This window comes from Culex quinquefasciatus, chromosome 3 (assembly GCF_015732765.1).
Source record: "Culex quinquefasciatus strain JHB chromosome 3, VPISU_Cqui_1.0_pri_paternal, whole genome shotgun sequence".
Classification (NCBI taxonomy): domain Eukaryota; kingdom Metazoa; phylum Arthropoda; class Insecta; order Diptera; family Culicidae; genus Culex; species Culex quinquefasciatus.
Genome location: NC_051863.1, coordinates 155,732,523 through 155,751,173, shown reverse-complemented (window position 1 = coordinate 155,751,173; position 18,651 = coordinate 155,732,523). Strand labels below are relative to the sequence as shown.

Genomic DNA, 18,651 nt, shown 5'->3' with positions numbered 1-18,651 from the left:
ATCGTCAGTTTTTAATTTTTGTCTTTTTTTAAAAAGCAAATTTTCAAAATCGGGCTTCGGCATGCACACGGGATATATCTTGGGAGTCTTCACCCCAAATTTCAGCCAATTTGGGCCATCCCATCTCGAAATATCGTGGAGCTCGTGAATCCAAATTTAAGAAACTTAAAAAGATTAAAAAATATAAGAAATTTGAGAAATTTAAAAAATAAAGAAATTAAGCAAATTTTAAAAAAATTAAGAAATTTTAAAAACTTACGTTTAAGAGATTTAATAAATTGAACAAATTTAAAAAATAGGAAATTCAAGAAAATTATTTTATTTTATGTTTATCAGTTTTAAAGTTTTCAAGTTTATATGATTTTTAGATTTCATGTTTTTAGGATTTTAAGTTTTTTTTATAATTTTACATTTTTGCTTTCTTTGTATATTAACAAAAAAGAAGCGGCCAGAAATCTAAGAAATTTAAGAAATTTAAGAAATTTAAAAAAATTAAAAAATTTAAGAAATTTAAGAAATTTAAGAAATTTAAGAAATTTAAGAAATTTAAGAAATTTAAGAAATTTAAGAAATTTAAGAAATTTAAGAAATTTAAGAAATTTAAGAAATTTAAGAAATTTAAAAAATTCAAGAAATTCAAGAAATTCAAGAAATTCAAGAAATTCAAGAAATTCAAGAAATTCAAGAAATTCAAGAAATTCAAGAAATTCAAGAAATTCAAGAAATTCAAGAAATTCAAGAAATTCAAATTCAAAATTCAAGAAATTCAAGAAATTCAAGAAATTCAAGAAATTCAAGAAATTCAAGAAATTCAAGAAATTCAAGAAATTCAAGAAATTCAAGAAATTCAAGAAATTCAAGAAATTCAAGAAATTCAAGAAATTCAAGAAATTTAAGAAATTTAAGAAATTCAAGAAATTCAAGAAATTCAAGAAATTCAAGAAATTCAAGAAATTCAAGAAATTCAAGAAATTCAAGAAATTCAAGAAATTCAAGAAATTCAAGAAATTCAAGAAATTCAAGAAATTCAAGAAATTAGCATAGCATAGCATAGCATTGGTGTCTACCCGTAGCTGCTACTTCGTTATTGACCAGGACCCCCAAACATTGCTCCGTGGACCACAGATGAAAAGTAGGAACCAATCATCACCCCTTCGCAATTTTCAAAGGTCCCTATCGTGCTGATCAATACCGACGCCGGCCACGACCAGTGGTAAGACACGGGAAGTGGATGGGAATGTTAGTCCGATACTTGAGTGATGGGACCGCCAAATCGACTGCGTCTCCGACAAAGTATCACATGAGTTTTGAGGGGTTAGTAAGATGGGTATGAGGTCAGGATTCACTGTGGTAGGTGATGCGACCATGAGCAATTTGTTTATCGGTTGAAATTTTAAAAATCTTAGGCAGCCGGCTGCGGAAAGATACCTATCTAGGGATTTAAATATAGTATTAATTCGACCGCGATTCTCCAAAAATTCTCCGTCGGCGTGCCTTCCGATCAACGGTGATGTAGGAAGGGCTTCATTCATTAAAATTATTTAATATCATAAGCCTTAAAACATATCCGTCGACGTGCCTTCCGATCCTCGATGATATGGAAAGGACTTAATCCAGCAATACGACTTGCTTGTCTCAAAAATCGGATCGTTTCTATCGAAAACTATATAAAGAGAACAAAAATAAAATTCATCGGCCAACGAACGCGCGAAAAAAAAAATAAATGGAAAAAGAAGAAGAAGAAATCCAATCACCCCATGTACACAAATAGTAACACAAAAGAGACGGAAAAAAACGAAAAAAAACAGGACTGCGCGTCCACACAGGCACCGCACTACTGATGCCATTATTTAATTATAATGACCAATCACCCCATGCACTCGAACAGCGACATAAAAGAGACGGAAAATAGCACGAAAAAACAGGACTGAGCGTCCACACAGGCACCGCACTACTGATTCCATTGTTTAATTATAATGACCAATCACCCCATGCACTCGAACAGCGACATAAAAGAGACGGAAAATAGCACGAAAAAACAGGACTGAGCGTCCACACAGGCACCGCACTACTGATTCCATTGTTTAATTATAATGACCAATCACCCCATGCACTCGAACAGCGACATAAAAGAGACGGAAAATAACACGAAAAAACAGGACTGAGCGTCCACACAGGCACCGCACTACCAAATTCAAGAAATTCAAGAAATTCTAGAAATTCTAGAAATTTAAGAAATTCAAGAAATTCAAGAAATTCAAGAAATTCAAGAAATTCAAGAAATTCAAGAAATTCAAGAAATTCAAGAAATTCAAGAAATTCAAGAAATTCAAGAAATTCAAGAAATTCAAGAAATTCAAGAAATTCAAGAAATTCAAGAAATTCAAGAAATTCAAAAATTCAAGAAATTCAAGAAATTCAAGAAATTCAAGAAATTCAAGAAATTCAAGAAATTCAAGAAATTCAAGATTCAAGAAATTCAAGAAATTCAAGAAATTCAAGAAATTCAAGAAATTCAAGAAATTCAAGAAATTCAAGAAATTCAAGAAATTCAAGAAATTCAAGAAATTCAAGAAATTCTAGAAATTCTAGAAATTTAAGAAATTCAAGAAATTCAAGAAATTCAAGAAATTCAAGAAATTCAAGAAATTCAAGAAATTCAAGAAATTCAAGAAATTCAAGAAATTCAAGAAATTCAAGAAATTCAAGAAATTCAAGAAATTCAAGAAATTTCAAGAAATTTCAAGAAATTCAAGAAATTTCAAGAAATTCAAGAAATTCAAGAAATTCAAGGAATTCAAGAAATTCAAGAAATTTAAGAAATTCAAGAAGTTTAAGAAATTCAAGAAATGAGGAAATTCTATAATTTCAAATATGTTAAAAAATTTCAAGAGTTTTACAAATATTAAAAATTTTAAAATTATTTTGAATTTTTTTAAATTTTTTTAGGATTTCAAAAATTTTTTATAAATTTCAAGAAATTCAAGAATTTCAAAAATTTAAAGGAATTCAAATTTCAAATTTTCAATTTTTCAAAATGTAGCTTAAGTTGCTATGGAAGATACAAATTATTTTTACAAATGGGACATTTTTCTTTCAAAAACTTATTTATCAAAAAACCACAATTATTTACTCTCAAGATTCAACGATCTCGTTTTGGTATTCACACTTATTTTCTTTCGTTTTTGTTTGCAAATCCATCTCTAGTATAAATACAAACACGACTTTACAGACAAACTGTTTCTTCTTTTTTCTCATCATCACTGACGAGGACGAATCCCCACATCTGATGAGATAAATTACAATTAAATCCCTAACGTGTCTCGTTCGACTGGACTCTTTCTCTGGCTTTCTATCGGGGTCGGAGTGCTTGAACTTGGTTGCACTTTTCATGCCACTGCACAAACTGTTTGAATTTGCAATTGGGTCGGACAACATTGTTGCTTGTTTTTCTGATCTAATCATGATCTCTTGTGTTTTTGAAGATTATCATGTGAACACATCTCCAAACCCGTCCGCGTCTGTGTTTGTCTTTTGGTATCAGTTATCTACAACGTACTAAATATCTTAGAGTTTAACATCTTAAAATGAGAATATTGCTATTGGTTTTGGGGAAGGATGTAAAATGTATGTGCTTTTTTCTGCAATGATGGAGCGTGATACAGGGGGATGTTTGTTAGAAGGTTTTGTTTTTATAGCAAACAAAAGTTTACAAATGGAAGCGTTCCTTTGCTTCCGCAAGACTGGAAAGATGCTCTACGAAGCTGGGTGCGTTTAGTAGTCTATAAAATTTCATTAACATGGCTTGACTTACATATTCTTCTTCTACGACTCGTTTCTCCACATTTTTTTTCATATCGATGAGAAAGTTTCATTTCCCGATTCTTACAATTACCTTGGTTATGTTTTTCTTCCGGGGGGAGTAAATGTTTTTGTTTAAGATTAACTAGGAAATAGGGGAGTTGTAAAGATTTGCGGAGAATGTCAAACTTTTCGTTTAAACAGATTGCGATGTTTTCCGACAGTCGCCATAAAAACGTGGCGTGACCACGTTTTCGTTATGGCGGCCACCATTATGGCACCGCTGACGTTTACGCCAACTGCACAACATTCAACATTGTTTACCCTAACTAAACGTTTAGCCAAAAGTTTAGAATAAACGAAATGAACAAAAAAAAAAAAACTTCTAAATTACGACTAAAAAGCGCTTACGTATCAAAACAAAGTAACAAAAAAATACACGGAAATTTCAAACTATGTAATAGCTCTCTGGCGTTAGAGTGTATGTGTTATTTTTCCTAATCAAGTCGACCAAAAATGGTTTCGTTTTTTCGGTGGAATGGCTTCCACTTCTTCGTAACGAATCTCGCAAAATTTCGCGTTTTTACTCTAGCTTAGTTAAATTTGATGGGAGGTATGTGGTTACCGCAACGCGGGAAGTTCGGTGGCACCGGCGGCAGATCGGACTTGGTACCGACGTGGACGATGAGGTTCATACCGATCAGGATGTGGAACTGGAAGTGGCAGTGGAACAGCCAGTAGCCTGAGAAGAAAGACGCAGATTTTTTTTAATTTTGAATCATTCATTTTCTAAAGGTAAAAACTCACCTGGATTGTTGGCTCTAAACCGCATCACGACGTAGCCGTTGTTCGGCACCGCCACGGTATCCTTCAGCGGGGGCAGATTGTACTGCCGGTGCAGCAGCCCACGGCGATCCAGGTCCAGCGCGTGCTTCAAGTTGATCTTCTTGACGTTGGTGTCCGGCGACCGGCCCATACCGATCACGTTGAACGAGTGCCCGTGCAGATGGAACGGATGGCTCAGGTTGTCCTGTTGAACTGTTAAACAAGATTTGAGATTAGATCGGATCTTTTTCATCTCGCTGCGATGATCGTAATACCTTCATCGACCAGGACCACCTCGACGATCGCGTTCAGCGGGATGTCCACGGTGTGGGTGCACATGCAGTTGGGGCCGCAGTCTGGCGGGCGGTTGTCTCCGTTGCAGAACTGCTCCGGCGGGATGTCCTCGATCTGGGACAGCATCGGCGAGGGCGGCGAAACGTAGGAGATTTCATCGATCAGCGAGATCAGGTGATCGCCGCCGGGGGCAACTGTGGTGTTTCAGGGGGGAAAAATGAATAAATATTTAATTTTTGATTTTTTTAAATTCAGTTTTTAAATGGCATGGGAGTTCCTTAGCCAAATCATTAGACCCGTATTTTGTTTTGCGATTAGGTTAGTCTTCCCCGAAATAGGGTGGTTAAAAAAATTGAATTTTTGAACGGTAAAAAAATACAGCTCCGGAACGGCGAAACCAATTTTAGCTCGTTACGTATCATTGTTTCACGTAACATATCTAAAAATGGTGAATATCCATTAACAGGATTCTGAGACATTTTTTTTTAAATATCAAAATTCGATTTATCAATCGAAGTTTGAAAAAAAATTATGTCTCAGAATTCTGTAAATAGATATTTCCAAATTTCCAGTTTTTGCTGTTTTTGAAACCACCTTGAGTCAGGGGTATTACCCTAGTAACATTTTTAAACTTACAGGTTTTATCATGGTTCTGGAAACCCTCATACGGCCTAAATAGGCTTTTATGGCCTACTTTGAACCTAAAATGTTACTAGGGTAGAAAACACTAAAAAAGCAAAACTCAAAATTTGGTTTATTGGACCTTTGAAAAAAACTCTAGAATTCAAATTTCCTTTTAGAAATTTTTTGGGTTGGAAATTTGTCTTGTTTTGTGTTAATGTTTTTAAAAACGTCATTATTCTAGAGGCCAACTTTGGCTGTGTTTTTTTAATAACATTTCCTATATTTTAATTAAAAAGAAGTATGCAGTAATTTTTGCAGTATCCTATAGTATGACTCATCCTATTTGTTACAATTTAAATGATAATTCTAGTGCAAAAAATGTGAAAAACAAGAAAAACATTGAAAATGTCACTATAAAAACATGAAAAAACTGGAAAGGCAAAATGTAATGATAGGAGGTGGTAGAATAGGGCAAATACTACCAAAAACAATGATAAACTAAACAAATAAAAAAAATGCAAATTAGAATACTAAAAATAAAACAAGAGAAGTAAAGTTTTTCGTAGAACAAAATTTCTTCGAAATGAAACGGGAAAAATAAAAATTTTCGAAAAAATTGGCAGTAGAGGGTTAAGCAATCCCTCCAAAACTCCATCACATTTGCTGTTTATCACAATTTAAACAACTTCTTCTGTAAATCTGTTGAAAAAAACTTGCTTGCTCACTTCCTATTAAGCTACTTATCACTCGATTTCAATTCAAAAAATGCTTTTTATGCTTGCTGTAATTGAACGTCAAAGTGCTGATACTACGTAAAAAATTTTAACAAGCTAAAATTGGTTCAGCTGTTCCGGAGACTTATAAGTTAAATATATACTTTTTCTGTGGTGTTTGCGAAAATCGTTAAAATCTCAATTTTTTGAACCACCCTATTTCGGAAACGAACACCCTGATCGTCAAACACAAAATACGGGACTTATTTTGGCCAAGGAACTTCCATAGGGGAAGGTGGGGCAAGACGAACAATCGCTCCTGGGGCAAGAGGAACAATCGCTCCTACGGCCGTAATTTTTACAATTTTGATTATTTCCAGTAAGAGGAATTGTTGCTAGCAATGCAATTAGCTGATTCTACTACCACATAACCGCCAAAATGACGTAAACGCCACGGGGCATAAGATTTAATGAAGTTTTTTTTTCAAAACCTTTGTTTTCTTATAATATTTGGAAAGTACAAAATAAGGCTTAGGGTTCGTTTTAAGGCTCATTTTATCAAAATGCTATTTTTCCTAGATCAGTAGTGACCCTACAAATGACATGCCACTATTACAAAGTATGATTTATGTTTTAGTTATTTTTGTAGAGAGCTTTTAAAAAATATTGTTTAGGTGGGGCAAGTGTACCATATGGATTTTTAGTATGGAAAAATTACGAATTGCTGCAAGAACATATTTTATTGGGAAATAAATACATGAAAGTACTTAAGAACTGATAAACAATCGTTAAAAAAAATTGTTCATACAAAGTATAGTGATATTACTAAAATTTACTATTTATCATCGAAGTAGTATTTTTTTCGTAAAAACGATAAAATTTTAGTAAAATATTATTATTTAATCTAAAAATGAAGAAACCATTCAAATACATTCTAATCTGATGTATCTAAGTGATAACAGTTCAATTGTTAGCAAATTAACATGTTTTTTCATGCATTGTTCCTCTTGCCCCAACGGGTTGTTCGTCTTGCCCCACTAGTTGGGTAGAACGTACGGAAAATCAAAATTTTAAAATCAATTTGTCACATTAAAAAACAGGATTTTTTAAAAACTTGTTTTAACAAAGTCTTAGTCAAGACCTAGAATAAGATGATTATAATAAAATCCGACAGATTTTTTAACTTTTTAATGGGTTATAACGAGCATTTCCTTAGCTTGTTACACTTGCCCCACTTTCCCCTACCAAAATTGAACCAAATTGGAGCAATTTTGATCTGGATCCTGCTGATTTGACGTGTAATCGCTGATTTTATGAAATTTAACTTTTTACCACTAAAAATGGTTAAAAAGTGAAAATCTATGCAAAACTTCGAGTCGTTTCATATCCATATGGTTAATGGTTTATTAGAGTTTTTTCTAACAGGTCCTATAAACATATGAAACACTCTAGAATTTAAGTATCTCAAAAAACGTTTTTTGCAAAATATGAAATTTTGAGGTTTTTTTAGAAAAAAACGGTGTTTTAGGAAAATTTCAGTAAATATTTACACCAAAAATTGTAAAACCATGGAATTCAAACAAAATTTTGCATCGTTTGATATCTATATTGCAAATTATGCAATTTTTTTCAAATATTACAATTTGCAAAAAAAAATACAAAAAAAAATCGATGAAAAATGTTGCGTTGTTTTAAACCCATATTGCTCGATTACGAAATTTTTAGTATTCTCGAAAAATACGGTTTTTAGTAAAAAAAAATACTGCTTAACACAAAAAAATAAATATTAATACAGTGGAAGTCTATCCAAAATTTTGCGTCGTTTGATACTTATTTTACAAATTATGGAAATTTGAGCATTTAACAAAAAAAAAAAAAAAAAAAACGATATTTTGTGAAAAGATTTATGTATTTATCAATGTTGTTAATCGATAACATTATCGTCTGACGATAACGATAATGGGTTATTTCGATAATTCTACCGGCGATATTTTTATAGAATTTAGAAAATACATTTTTTTACAATTAACAGTATCCTTTTCAAAAATACTCAAATTTTCAAAGTATGCAACATGGATATCAAACGAAGTGAAATTTTGCATGCTTCATCATATCATACAAAATTTGGCTTCGTTTGATACCCATATTGCATATTTAAAACTTTTTAGTATTTTGGAATAATATGTTTTTTTTTTGAAAATTTTAGTATTTAACAAAAAAAGCTTGAATAAAGTAAAAAAGTAAACGCTACGTTTGATATCCATATTGTATGTTTTTAAAATTTGAGTACTTTTGAAACAATAAGGTATTTTGTGATTTTTTTTTGTATTTTCATAAAAAGCTCTATAAATGTGAAGAAAGCAAACCAAATTTCGCTTCGTTTGATATCCATATTGCACATTTTGAAAATTCTAGTGTTTTCGAAAAAATATGGTTTGTGAAAATGTTTGTATTAAAAAAAAACTCGAACAAAGTGAAAAAGCATACAAAATGTAGCTTCGTTTGATACCCATATTGCATAATTTTGAAAAATCTGAAAAAATACGTTATTTTGTGAAATTTTTTGTATTTAAAAAAAATATCTCTGATAAAGTGAAAAAGCATATCAGATTTCGCTTCGTTTGATAGCCATGTTGCTTTTTTTTTTTGGAAAAATTGAGTGTTTTTAAACAAATGCGGTAATTAGTGGAAATTTTAGTATTTTCAAAAAAAGTGTAATAAACTGAAAAAAGCATGCAAAATTTCATTTGATACCCATATTGCAAATTATGAAAATTTGAGTACTTTCGAAATTCGGTACTTTGCGTACTTTGTGAACAATTTTGAGTACAGTCCATACTCGATTATCCGAAGGCCTCGGGATTTTTTTTTTAGTGATTTACCTTTTTTAATTCAAGATGGCGGCCAATATGGCGGTGACGAAATATGGAAAAAAGGCATTTTATTATTTAATACTATTCAAATTTTACTAAAATGGGGTCGCAGAGCTCAAATTTTATGTTTAAAACATAAAAAAAAAGAAAAAAAAGAAAAAAAAATTTTTTTTGTTCGTGATTTGATTATCCGAAGTCCCATACAAACCTTCGGATAATCGAACTTCGGATAATCGAAACTTCGGATAATCGAGTCTGGACTGTACATATTTTACTTTGAAACTTACTAGATTTTCAAAAAATATGTTCTTAGTGAATGCATTGAAAATTTAACATGATACGGTTGAATTAATCGATTTTAGGAAGATTTTAAAATGAGTTATCGTCCAATATCGGCGATAAGAATTATCGAAATAACGACTTAAAAATTTGAAAAATATCAAGGAATTTATGAAAAGGATGTTTTTTCTTAGGTTTTGCGTCTTTTCCCGATCTGAGACAACAACATTAAAAATTTGTAAAAACCTCTACAATTAAATTTGCAAAAATGAAAGATGTATGTTAGCAATAGTTTACAATCAATGGACTTGTTTTTGGAAAGTTAATTTTAATTTTAAGCAATAAATTTTGATTGGCCTAACAGAACGAAACGTTTTGTATTTTTTTATAAAATATCTAACTGTTTTGATTTTGATAAAAATTTACAGAAAATTAATAATTCCAACTTCAATCTTTTCAAATTATTATGTACTTTTTAAACTGTAGGTAATGTGTTTAAACATAATTCAGATTTTTACAAATTTTAACTACATGTAGTTAACCATGCATGGTTATGATTTATTTAAATTGCCCTTAGAATTAAAAAAAAATATACTAACTGATTTCAAATTATACAACCAATGAATAGCTTATTCTTCCACCAGACTCCAGGGACCCAAAAATGAAACCCAGATTCGTCCTGAAAACTTTACCCGGAAGCTGAAGCTGAACAAGTTGAGCTTTCAGCTGTTCTGTGTTCTGCTCTCGGTTCTGCGTTGGGACACAAGCACAGACACACACACCTACACACCGGTAATGATGTAAATTATTCATTCGCTGGGACGAACACGTGTTCCTCATCAGTCTAGTCCCAATGTGGCTTTCACTGTCACACCAACGTCAGGAAGGATATGTGCACAGCAAATATTACATCTTTTTTGAGTAATATTACTCAAAAAATGTGTAATTATGTGAACCTGATTAAAGTTTACCATTTTTTGACACAAAATCTGTTACCATTTCCTGATGAATATTACCATCATTTTTTTTCAGTGTATGTAATACTTTCTCTGAGGATGTAGATGAGGACACAGGATGAGTAACACATGTCACGCACCAGCTGTCATCCGTTTCCACCCCCACTTGGAAAAGTGTTGTTGTCAATTGTTGCACAATTTATTTTAAATTAAAATTTGAACAAAAATTCTCCTTAACTCTTGATAATTTTGTTTAGAAAAAAAACCAAAATGTGAAAAGGTTAGGAAGCTGTTCAAAACATAACCTCCAAAATATTAAAAAATTGTCCAATTACCCTATGCATTTAAAAATCAAATCTTGAGCATGCACGCTGAGTTGAAGAACTCCGTATTCTGTTTCTGTAAAGTTTGAGTGGGAGTAAAGATATGCAATAAAAATAGAGCTCGAAAGTGGAACCTCTTCTCTTCTGGACCGGAAGATGAATTCATAACTTGGCAAATGACGGTGAATGGAGTGCAAACGTGAGCTTTTCCAGCTGGGACTTGCGCGCACTGATGTAAGGGAAACATTGAAGTTGGTTGAAGATAAATATTTAAGCAAAGGAAGACACACCAGTTCTTAATAAAAGCTGAACTAAAAATAGTTTCCATTTCATGGAGACGCTTGGTTGATTTTCAAAATAAAAATATCATGTTTTTTCCCAAAAAAGTTTCCTAAAAAAAATAACTCACCCAAAAACTTGTTGTACGTGTTGGCGGCGAACAGCTCCTCGACGCGGTAGAAGTAGAACCGGAAGGGCAGGAAAATCTTCACGTCCGGCCGCTCCGTCAGGACGGCTTTGTCGATCTTTTTGGCACTTCGCAGGTTGCTCACGCAAATCGCGTCCGGCCGGGGCATGTTGCAGACGGCATCGAGCGGGTTCAGGACCTGGCCAATTTGGGAGGGGAATTTTAATTTCGATGTTTTTGTTTTTTTGGTCGAGGTAGAGATTTTAAAAGTGCCTTTTTTTGTGGGTGTAGGCTGAGGTGTTTTTTTTAAACTGTGCATTTAGGATGTTTGAAATGGATAGCTAAATGCTTTCTTGGTTTCGGCTACCATCATCGTTTTTTTAATTGTTCAATTCTGTTTTGTTGATTATTTCCTTTTTTTCATATTCTTTCCTCTTATTCTAATTTAACTGTTTTGTTTGATTAATAACATGTATTTAACATTCAAAAGAAAATAAATTAATATGATAAATAATATTGTAATTCGTTTTTTTACAATTTGTGGTGCTCAATATTTGAATATTGTTAAAAATAAAACTGTCAGCTTTTTCCTTGGCTAAAATTTTGAACATTACAACATTTGAAGACAAGAAAATCACTTCTCATGGTTGGAGTTTTTAAAAAGTGTACTTAGCACATATTGTATTGCATATAAAAAATAGTTAAAGATATAAAAAAATCTAAAACGACTTTTTGGCACCAAGCATCAAGACCAAAATCTTGAAAGAAAAAGGTCGAAATAAATATAAAATATTTCTGGTGAAAACCCCAGATTTATATCCATAATTTATAAATAAATTTATTTTTAAAAGTTTTTCTTTCTATGTCATGCAATTTAAACTTCGAATAAAAGTTAGCATTTAAAAACTTTACGTTGCATTCTTAATATTTTAGAATCACTCGTTTTTTTCACAACCGTATATGCATACGTGTCCCACCGTCCCAGCATTCAGGGCATAATTCAGGGTGGCCACTCAATTCAGAAAATCGGGAAGTCGGGAAAAATCGGGAATCCCAAGCGTAATTGCCTGAAAAGTATTTCAGAACTCTTGAATAATTTCGTAATATTTTGTACAATTTGCAACAAAATTACGTTTAATACGTTTTGAGTACGTAACAAAAAATTCAGAATAAAATGGCTTTTATCTGTCGTTCTAACAAATATCGAAAAACACTAGGGCTTAATTTCAGCGATTTTGACCAGCCTAAAGTAATTATTCTGTTTTTTTTTGTCACATTGCTTCAATATTTTTTTAGTACATGTTTAAAAAAGCTAATCTTAGGTCATTGCAAATATAAAAGGAATGATTTCCATATGTTTTTAAGTGGGTTAAAAATGAGCAGTTCTCTATGAAATCTGTCTTTTTTAAATTAATTTTAATTTTTGTATTTTTTAATCCGGCTGAAACTTTTTTGGTGCCTTCGGTATGCCCAAAGAAGTCATTTTGCATCATTAGTTTGTCCATATAATTTTCCATACAAATTTGGCAACTTTTCATTTAAACTTGATGTATGAAAATTCAAAAATCTGCATCTTTGGAAGGAATTTTTTGATCGATTTGGTGTCTTCGACAAAGTTGTAGGTATAAATAAGGACTACACTGAAAAAATATACACGGTAAAAAAATTGGTGATTTTTAATTTAACTTTTTGTCACTAGAACTTGATTAAAAAAAAAACACTATTTATTTTAGTTTTTGATATGATTTAGCGGACATCAAATGCCAACTTTTCAGAAATTTCAGGTTGTGCAAAAAATCTTTGAACGAGTTGCGAATTTTTGAATCAATACTATTTTTTTTTTCAAAAAATCGATATATTGGTCGCCAATAAAATTTGTACTGTAGTGAAATTTTGATAATCTGCACAGTTTTCAAGTTATAGCCATTTTCAGTTTTTTTTTTGAAAATAGTAGCAGTTTTTTTTAAAAAATTAGAACCCATGTTTGCCCACTTTTGAAAAAAAAAAATGCTGATAAAATTCTCTATATTTTGCTTTTTTGAATATTGTTGATACGACCCTTAGTTGCTGAGATATTGCCATACAATGGTTTAAAAACAGCAAAATTGATGTTTTCTAAGTCTCACCCAACCAACCCACCATTTTCAAACGCCGATATCTCAGCAACTAATTTACAAAGTTAAAATATGAAACATTCGTGAAATTTTCCGACCTTTTCGAAATCAATATTTTCAAAATTTTCAAATTAAGACTAACATTTCAAAAAGGCCAAACATTTAATATTACGCCTTTTTGAATTGTTAGTCTTGATCATTTTTGTATGGACAGCTGCCAAATTTGTATGGAGAAATATATGGACAAACTAATGATGCAAAATGGCTTCTTTGGGCATACCGAAAGCAACAAAAAAGTTTCAGCCGGATTGAAAAATACAAAAAAACGAATGACCGAAATTATCGAGAATTGCTCTTATATCGAAAAGCACTACAGCTTATTTTCAGCGATTTGGAGCAGCCTAAAATTATTATTATTTTTCTTTCAATTTTATTTTTTTGAAAATTTAAAAAAATATGGTAACCTTTAAAATTATATAAACAGATTCAAGATATTTTGATAGAATGCTTTTTTTAAAGCTAAAAAATGTATTTCAAAATAAATTTGTAGTTTTTATTTTTTTAACTTAGTTTTTTATTATTTTGAATAAAATGTTTCAGTTTTTTACTAAATTGTCAATTATTGAATATTTTGTTTGATATTTTTAGAAATTTTGTTCGTTGGTTAATATTAATGAACTTTTTTCTAAACAATTTATGATTTGCAATCGTTCTTTGATAAATGAAAAGCCTATTATTTAAGGTTCTAGAAAAGTGGAAACAAAATCTAGAAATCAATAATATGATTCAAGTGGCCACCCTGAATTTATTTTAACATCTCTGAACCCAAGGTCGGAGCGAGTTGTGGCGCTATAAGCACGGCAAATAGTGTCCAGGGCATTCGTGGAAATACAACGTCCCATCCTCGAGGGTCCCGGAACACCAAAACTTCTTAGCATGATGCTCCCAACGAATAATAACCTAAAACCAAAACTCGGTGTGTCCCCACGCTTCTTCCTCCCCTGTCGATTCAGAACTGTATTGTTGTTTGAACACCCCGTGCTCAAACTCAATCCAATTTAACGAATCATCTCTGCGGCAAACTTCACGCAGTATGCCTGGCCGGTTTAACGTTTTGTGATGTTTCAAGGCAATTTATTGCAATGGCGCACTAAAAATGTTGATAAATGACAAGAAGAGGCTAGGCGTAATCTAACCTAAGGCACTCCCAGGATCACTTCGAAAGATTGGCTGCCCTAGCGCATTAGATTGATTAGATTAGATTAGATTTGAACATCTCTGAACCCAAGGTCGATTTTCTTCGGTTTTCACGAGTTTTTATGGCAAAAAAGTATTCTTAACCAAAACCGTTCATGTTAAAATTTCTCACTGGGCAACAATCATTTTATGGACAGCATAACAATACTTGAAATTTTAGAAGTTGATGTCGGTAAACGCTTCAATTTGGTCAAGATATGGTAGATTTTTGCTCCCTGAACTTGAGAAAACCAAACAAAATCGACCCTGGGTTCAGAAATAAAATTGAGAGATTTTCATGCCAAATTATCATCCCATATGAATCTAATAATCGCTAAATTTTTAATTCAGGGTGGCCACTTGAATCTCATTTTCGAATTTTCGACGTTTTTCCATCTTAAAGAATAACTCTTGAATCCTTTCTTTTTAGAATAAACCAGTGATCCCCGTGCACCGCGTTCAACCGCGTTCTCTGTTTTCTGTACTCGATCAAACACCAGCACCGCGTGTGCACGCGTACAAGCAAACCTAAACTCTGCCGTGTACAGTCTGTACGCACACACGAACCTCAAGTTTAAAACCGAACCTTGCACCCCGGGTACAAACCCCGTGCAAGCCGACGACGCAGAAAAGAGACAAAAATAGTTCCCTCACGCTCCCTCTGCTGTAAAGCGATGTTTCATTCTCCGCTGCAGTCACACTACAGTGTTTGCCACAGAGAGAGTGAGAAGCAGTCATTTTTTCGTCTCTTTACACGCTCTTCGCTCGCACGGCGTTGTACCCGAGGTGTGCACCCCGTGTTTACACCGCGTGTAAACTCGAGTGCGCCGTGCGGGGAGAACTCGAACATGGCAGCCTGGTGTGTTTGAGGTTCATCTGCACTGAAAACTTGTACGGCGTGTACGGCGTGCGCGCGTTTCGGGAAGACTGGAATAAACCTCTAAAAAACAAAATAGTATATTTTTTTCAGCTTTTATATTATTTTTCTAGGGATACATTTCTTTAATGTTTAATTTAATATTATTAATGCTTGTTTTGCTAGTGCTTACTAGTTGACTTGACCAATAAAAGAACAAATTACAAATAAAATGCAAAAAAATGTTTTTTTAATATTTTATATTTTTATTAAAGTCCTTTTAGATTGCGAATTTGTTTTTGCATCAAAAAACAATTAAAAATTACACTTCGAAACCAAATTTACAGCATAATGCACTGTGGTACAACAAACAAGGGGGTGTGGCTGCCAATCCCCCGCGTTGTCAGACCAAAATCCAGCATAAAGCTGACAGATCAAAACTGTCAGACCAAAGCGGGTTTGGCTGCCAATCCCCCTGTCAGACCAAAGAGCAAAAGATAAACAAACTCAAGACACTGATATTGGTGAACCCAAATTAGGCAAGACAATTTTGCAACAAAAATATGTTTTCAACAAAAAATATATTTTGGAGCTCAGAAAAATAGTCTATTGCCTATAAAATGATTCAATTAATCGGCTTCTTATCGAAAACAGATAAAATAAAAAGATTTATAGCACTTTTTGTTTATTTAAAATTTCAACCAAATTTTCGGTGTTTATCTAAAGCAGGGGTGCTCAAAGTTTTTGGAGGCCGGGCCAAATTAAAAGCCCGAATGAGCTTGCGGGCCAAATTTACAAAATAGGTTATAAACAAAATTAAATAACGTTTTGATTTAAAAGACTGGAAAATAAATCTATAAGTTGATTTTTTATTTCTGTTATTTTTTAACATTTTCGTTAATTCAAAATAATAGAAAATACAAGCCAGAATTTCATCATTTCATAGAAAAAAAAATTAGAATAAGTTTTAAGCACCCGTAAAGTTAAACTGCAATCTTTATTCTCAACAAAAAAGAAGAGATTCGACGAAAAAAAATCATTTTATTAAAAAAACCATTTATTATTGCAAAATTCACTAAAATTTCAATTATTTTTAATAAACCCAAACATGCTCAAATAATTCTATACAAAGAGGAATGCATTTTTAATTGATTTCAGCTGATTGCACTTAAATTTCCATTGATTTTTTAAAAAGTTTTTTGAAAAAATATTTTGCTCCTGGTTTTTTGAGCATTTTTTTAAATGGAGGAAAGGGTTAATCGGCAAAAGCTTTGTAAAATATTTGCAACAGCCTTGATCCTCCGATTTCAACATTTTGCCTGCCTGAATCAGATGGTAGTCAAACAGATTCGTTATCTAACTGTAATGAGTTCGAATCCAGAAGGAAGGTTCCTAAGTGCAAAGTAAGTTTGAGGATCAGTTCATGAAGGGTCATTATTACTTTCAATTTCAAATTATGCAATTATTACATATTTCTACAAAATCAAATTTGAACGTTTTATAATTACTTTCAAAAATGTTTGATAAAATTTTGACGGTATTTAATAGTTACTCCCATTGAAACCTTTGAAATTGTTTTAATTTTAAAATGTTCGAACAAAATATTTGTGTTCTAAAATGGGGATCAAAATATTGATGAGTCATTTTTATTAACAAAAAATTAGCATTAAAAGATTAAATTAATGGTAAAAAGTATAAAATCACTTTACAAGTGGTCTACGCCATTTTACATGATCATTCAAAATGGGTCCGCCAAAAAATCACCTCGCGGGCCACGTTTGGCCCGCGGGCCATACTTTGGTCACCCCTGATCTAAAGCATCTTGCAATAAAGTATGCGGAATTGTGAATCTTCTTCTCACTTCATCTTACTACTTAATGTCTCTTAAAATTTTGCCGCAAAAAATTTATATAAAGAAATTCAAAATTTGACAGGTCAAACAACTAGTTATTTTTAAACATTTTTGCATTTTTCTTTATCGTCTAATAATACAATTTTTAATTTCAACTAAGAATTAAAGGTCATATGTTTGTTTAAAAAAAACCTGAATGATGAAAACAACTAATTTCAGAGTTCTTCGCGTCCAAAAGCATAAAAAACTTCCTCGTTGCACCAACAGACTAGCAAAAAAGTAACTTTTCCCTCTATTTCCCTTTTATTTTAATAAGCTTTCTCTGTCTTCCGCTCACAGTGGGCGGCAATCGCGGGGGAGACAACTTTAATATTTCTTTCGTACGTTTCGACCAAAAAAGCATTAATATGCAGCTAGAAAACGCTTCCTCATGTTGCCTTCTAACCTCAAACATTTCTCGCGTGGAACTCATTCTCGACGGGTGGTCGGTCCTGGGAACAGGAACTCGTGGCAATTATTTGCAAAAGTTTGTTAATATTTTTGCTAGTTTGTTGTTTTTCCTTCTTTTTTCTTTGTTTTTAGAAGGGAGACAGAGAAATAGATAATGAGAGGTTAAAGTTTTGAATTTTCCTTCAATTTATTTTGAATCGGAAAAACAAGCCAAATTTTGGTCCACTTATCTGTGGTAATCGTGCTAGATGAGGAGGGAAGAAAGTTTTATTGTTGGCCTTTTACCAGGAAATTGCCAGCGAAGAGTTTTCCCCTTCGCTGGGTGTTTGAAGGTTATCATTAGAGCAATTCTTCCAAGAATGAGATTTTTTTTTGAGTTTTTGATTTGGATGATACATTTTGTGTACTTTTATTTAATGGCAGTAGTTCATACAAAAAGGCCTTTAAAATTTTAAAAAATCTGTATCTTGAGCACAGATTTCTGATCAATTTGGTATCAAAGTTGTTGTTGTTTACAAATTTTTCGAAAAAATAGTTACACTCTAAATAAATATACAAAAAAAAAAAATACTCCGAAGTCCCAGAGAATTATTCATCAGTGAGAACAGAACCCCAGAAAAAAACTTCTAGTTTAGCACAACATTGCACACAAGTTTGCTCAGAAATAACTTTTAGTTCCGTTCCGCCATCGGCGAACTAATTAAGTTTGAATGTTCTTTTCTGTTCCGTTTGTGTTTGTTCAACTTTATTTAACTAGATTGCTTTCAATGTCTGTTTGTTGAACGATGATGGTAGCTTTTATAAATTTCTATCAGAAATGTCGCTTGTTTTGGCAACACTGCTTGTTTACTTTTTGTACACGCTAAGTTTGAAAATATAATTTTTTTTTACAGATATTTACATATAGAGATAGAAAGAGAGTGAGACTTACCTTAAAATCTACATTTTACGCAGGATAGTAAAGAGTAACAGAGAGGAAGAAACAAAGTGAAATAAAACACCCAAAAACACACACAGCAACGCCAGTAAACACACACGTGAAAGAGTAG

The 18,651-nt window shown here is 32.5% G+C and overlaps 1 protein-coding gene across 1 annotated transcript; it reads right to left on the bottom strand.

Annotated features, from left to right (window-relative positions):
- Window positions 1-3,125: 3,125 nt before the first annotated feature.
- LOC6044025 (putative laccase-19) lies at window positions 3,126-18,545 on the bottom strand (the record flags this gene model as incomplete). Its single annotated transcript, XM_038261296.1, has 5 exons — window positions 3,126-4,543; window positions 4,609-4,839; window positions 4,902-5,114; window positions 11,098-11,293; window positions 18,534-18,545. Coding segments are annotated over 5 exons (801 nt in total), but the record flags the coding sequence as incomplete, so codon positions are not given.
- Between the last annotated feature and the right edge of the window lie 106 nt (window positions 18,546-18,651).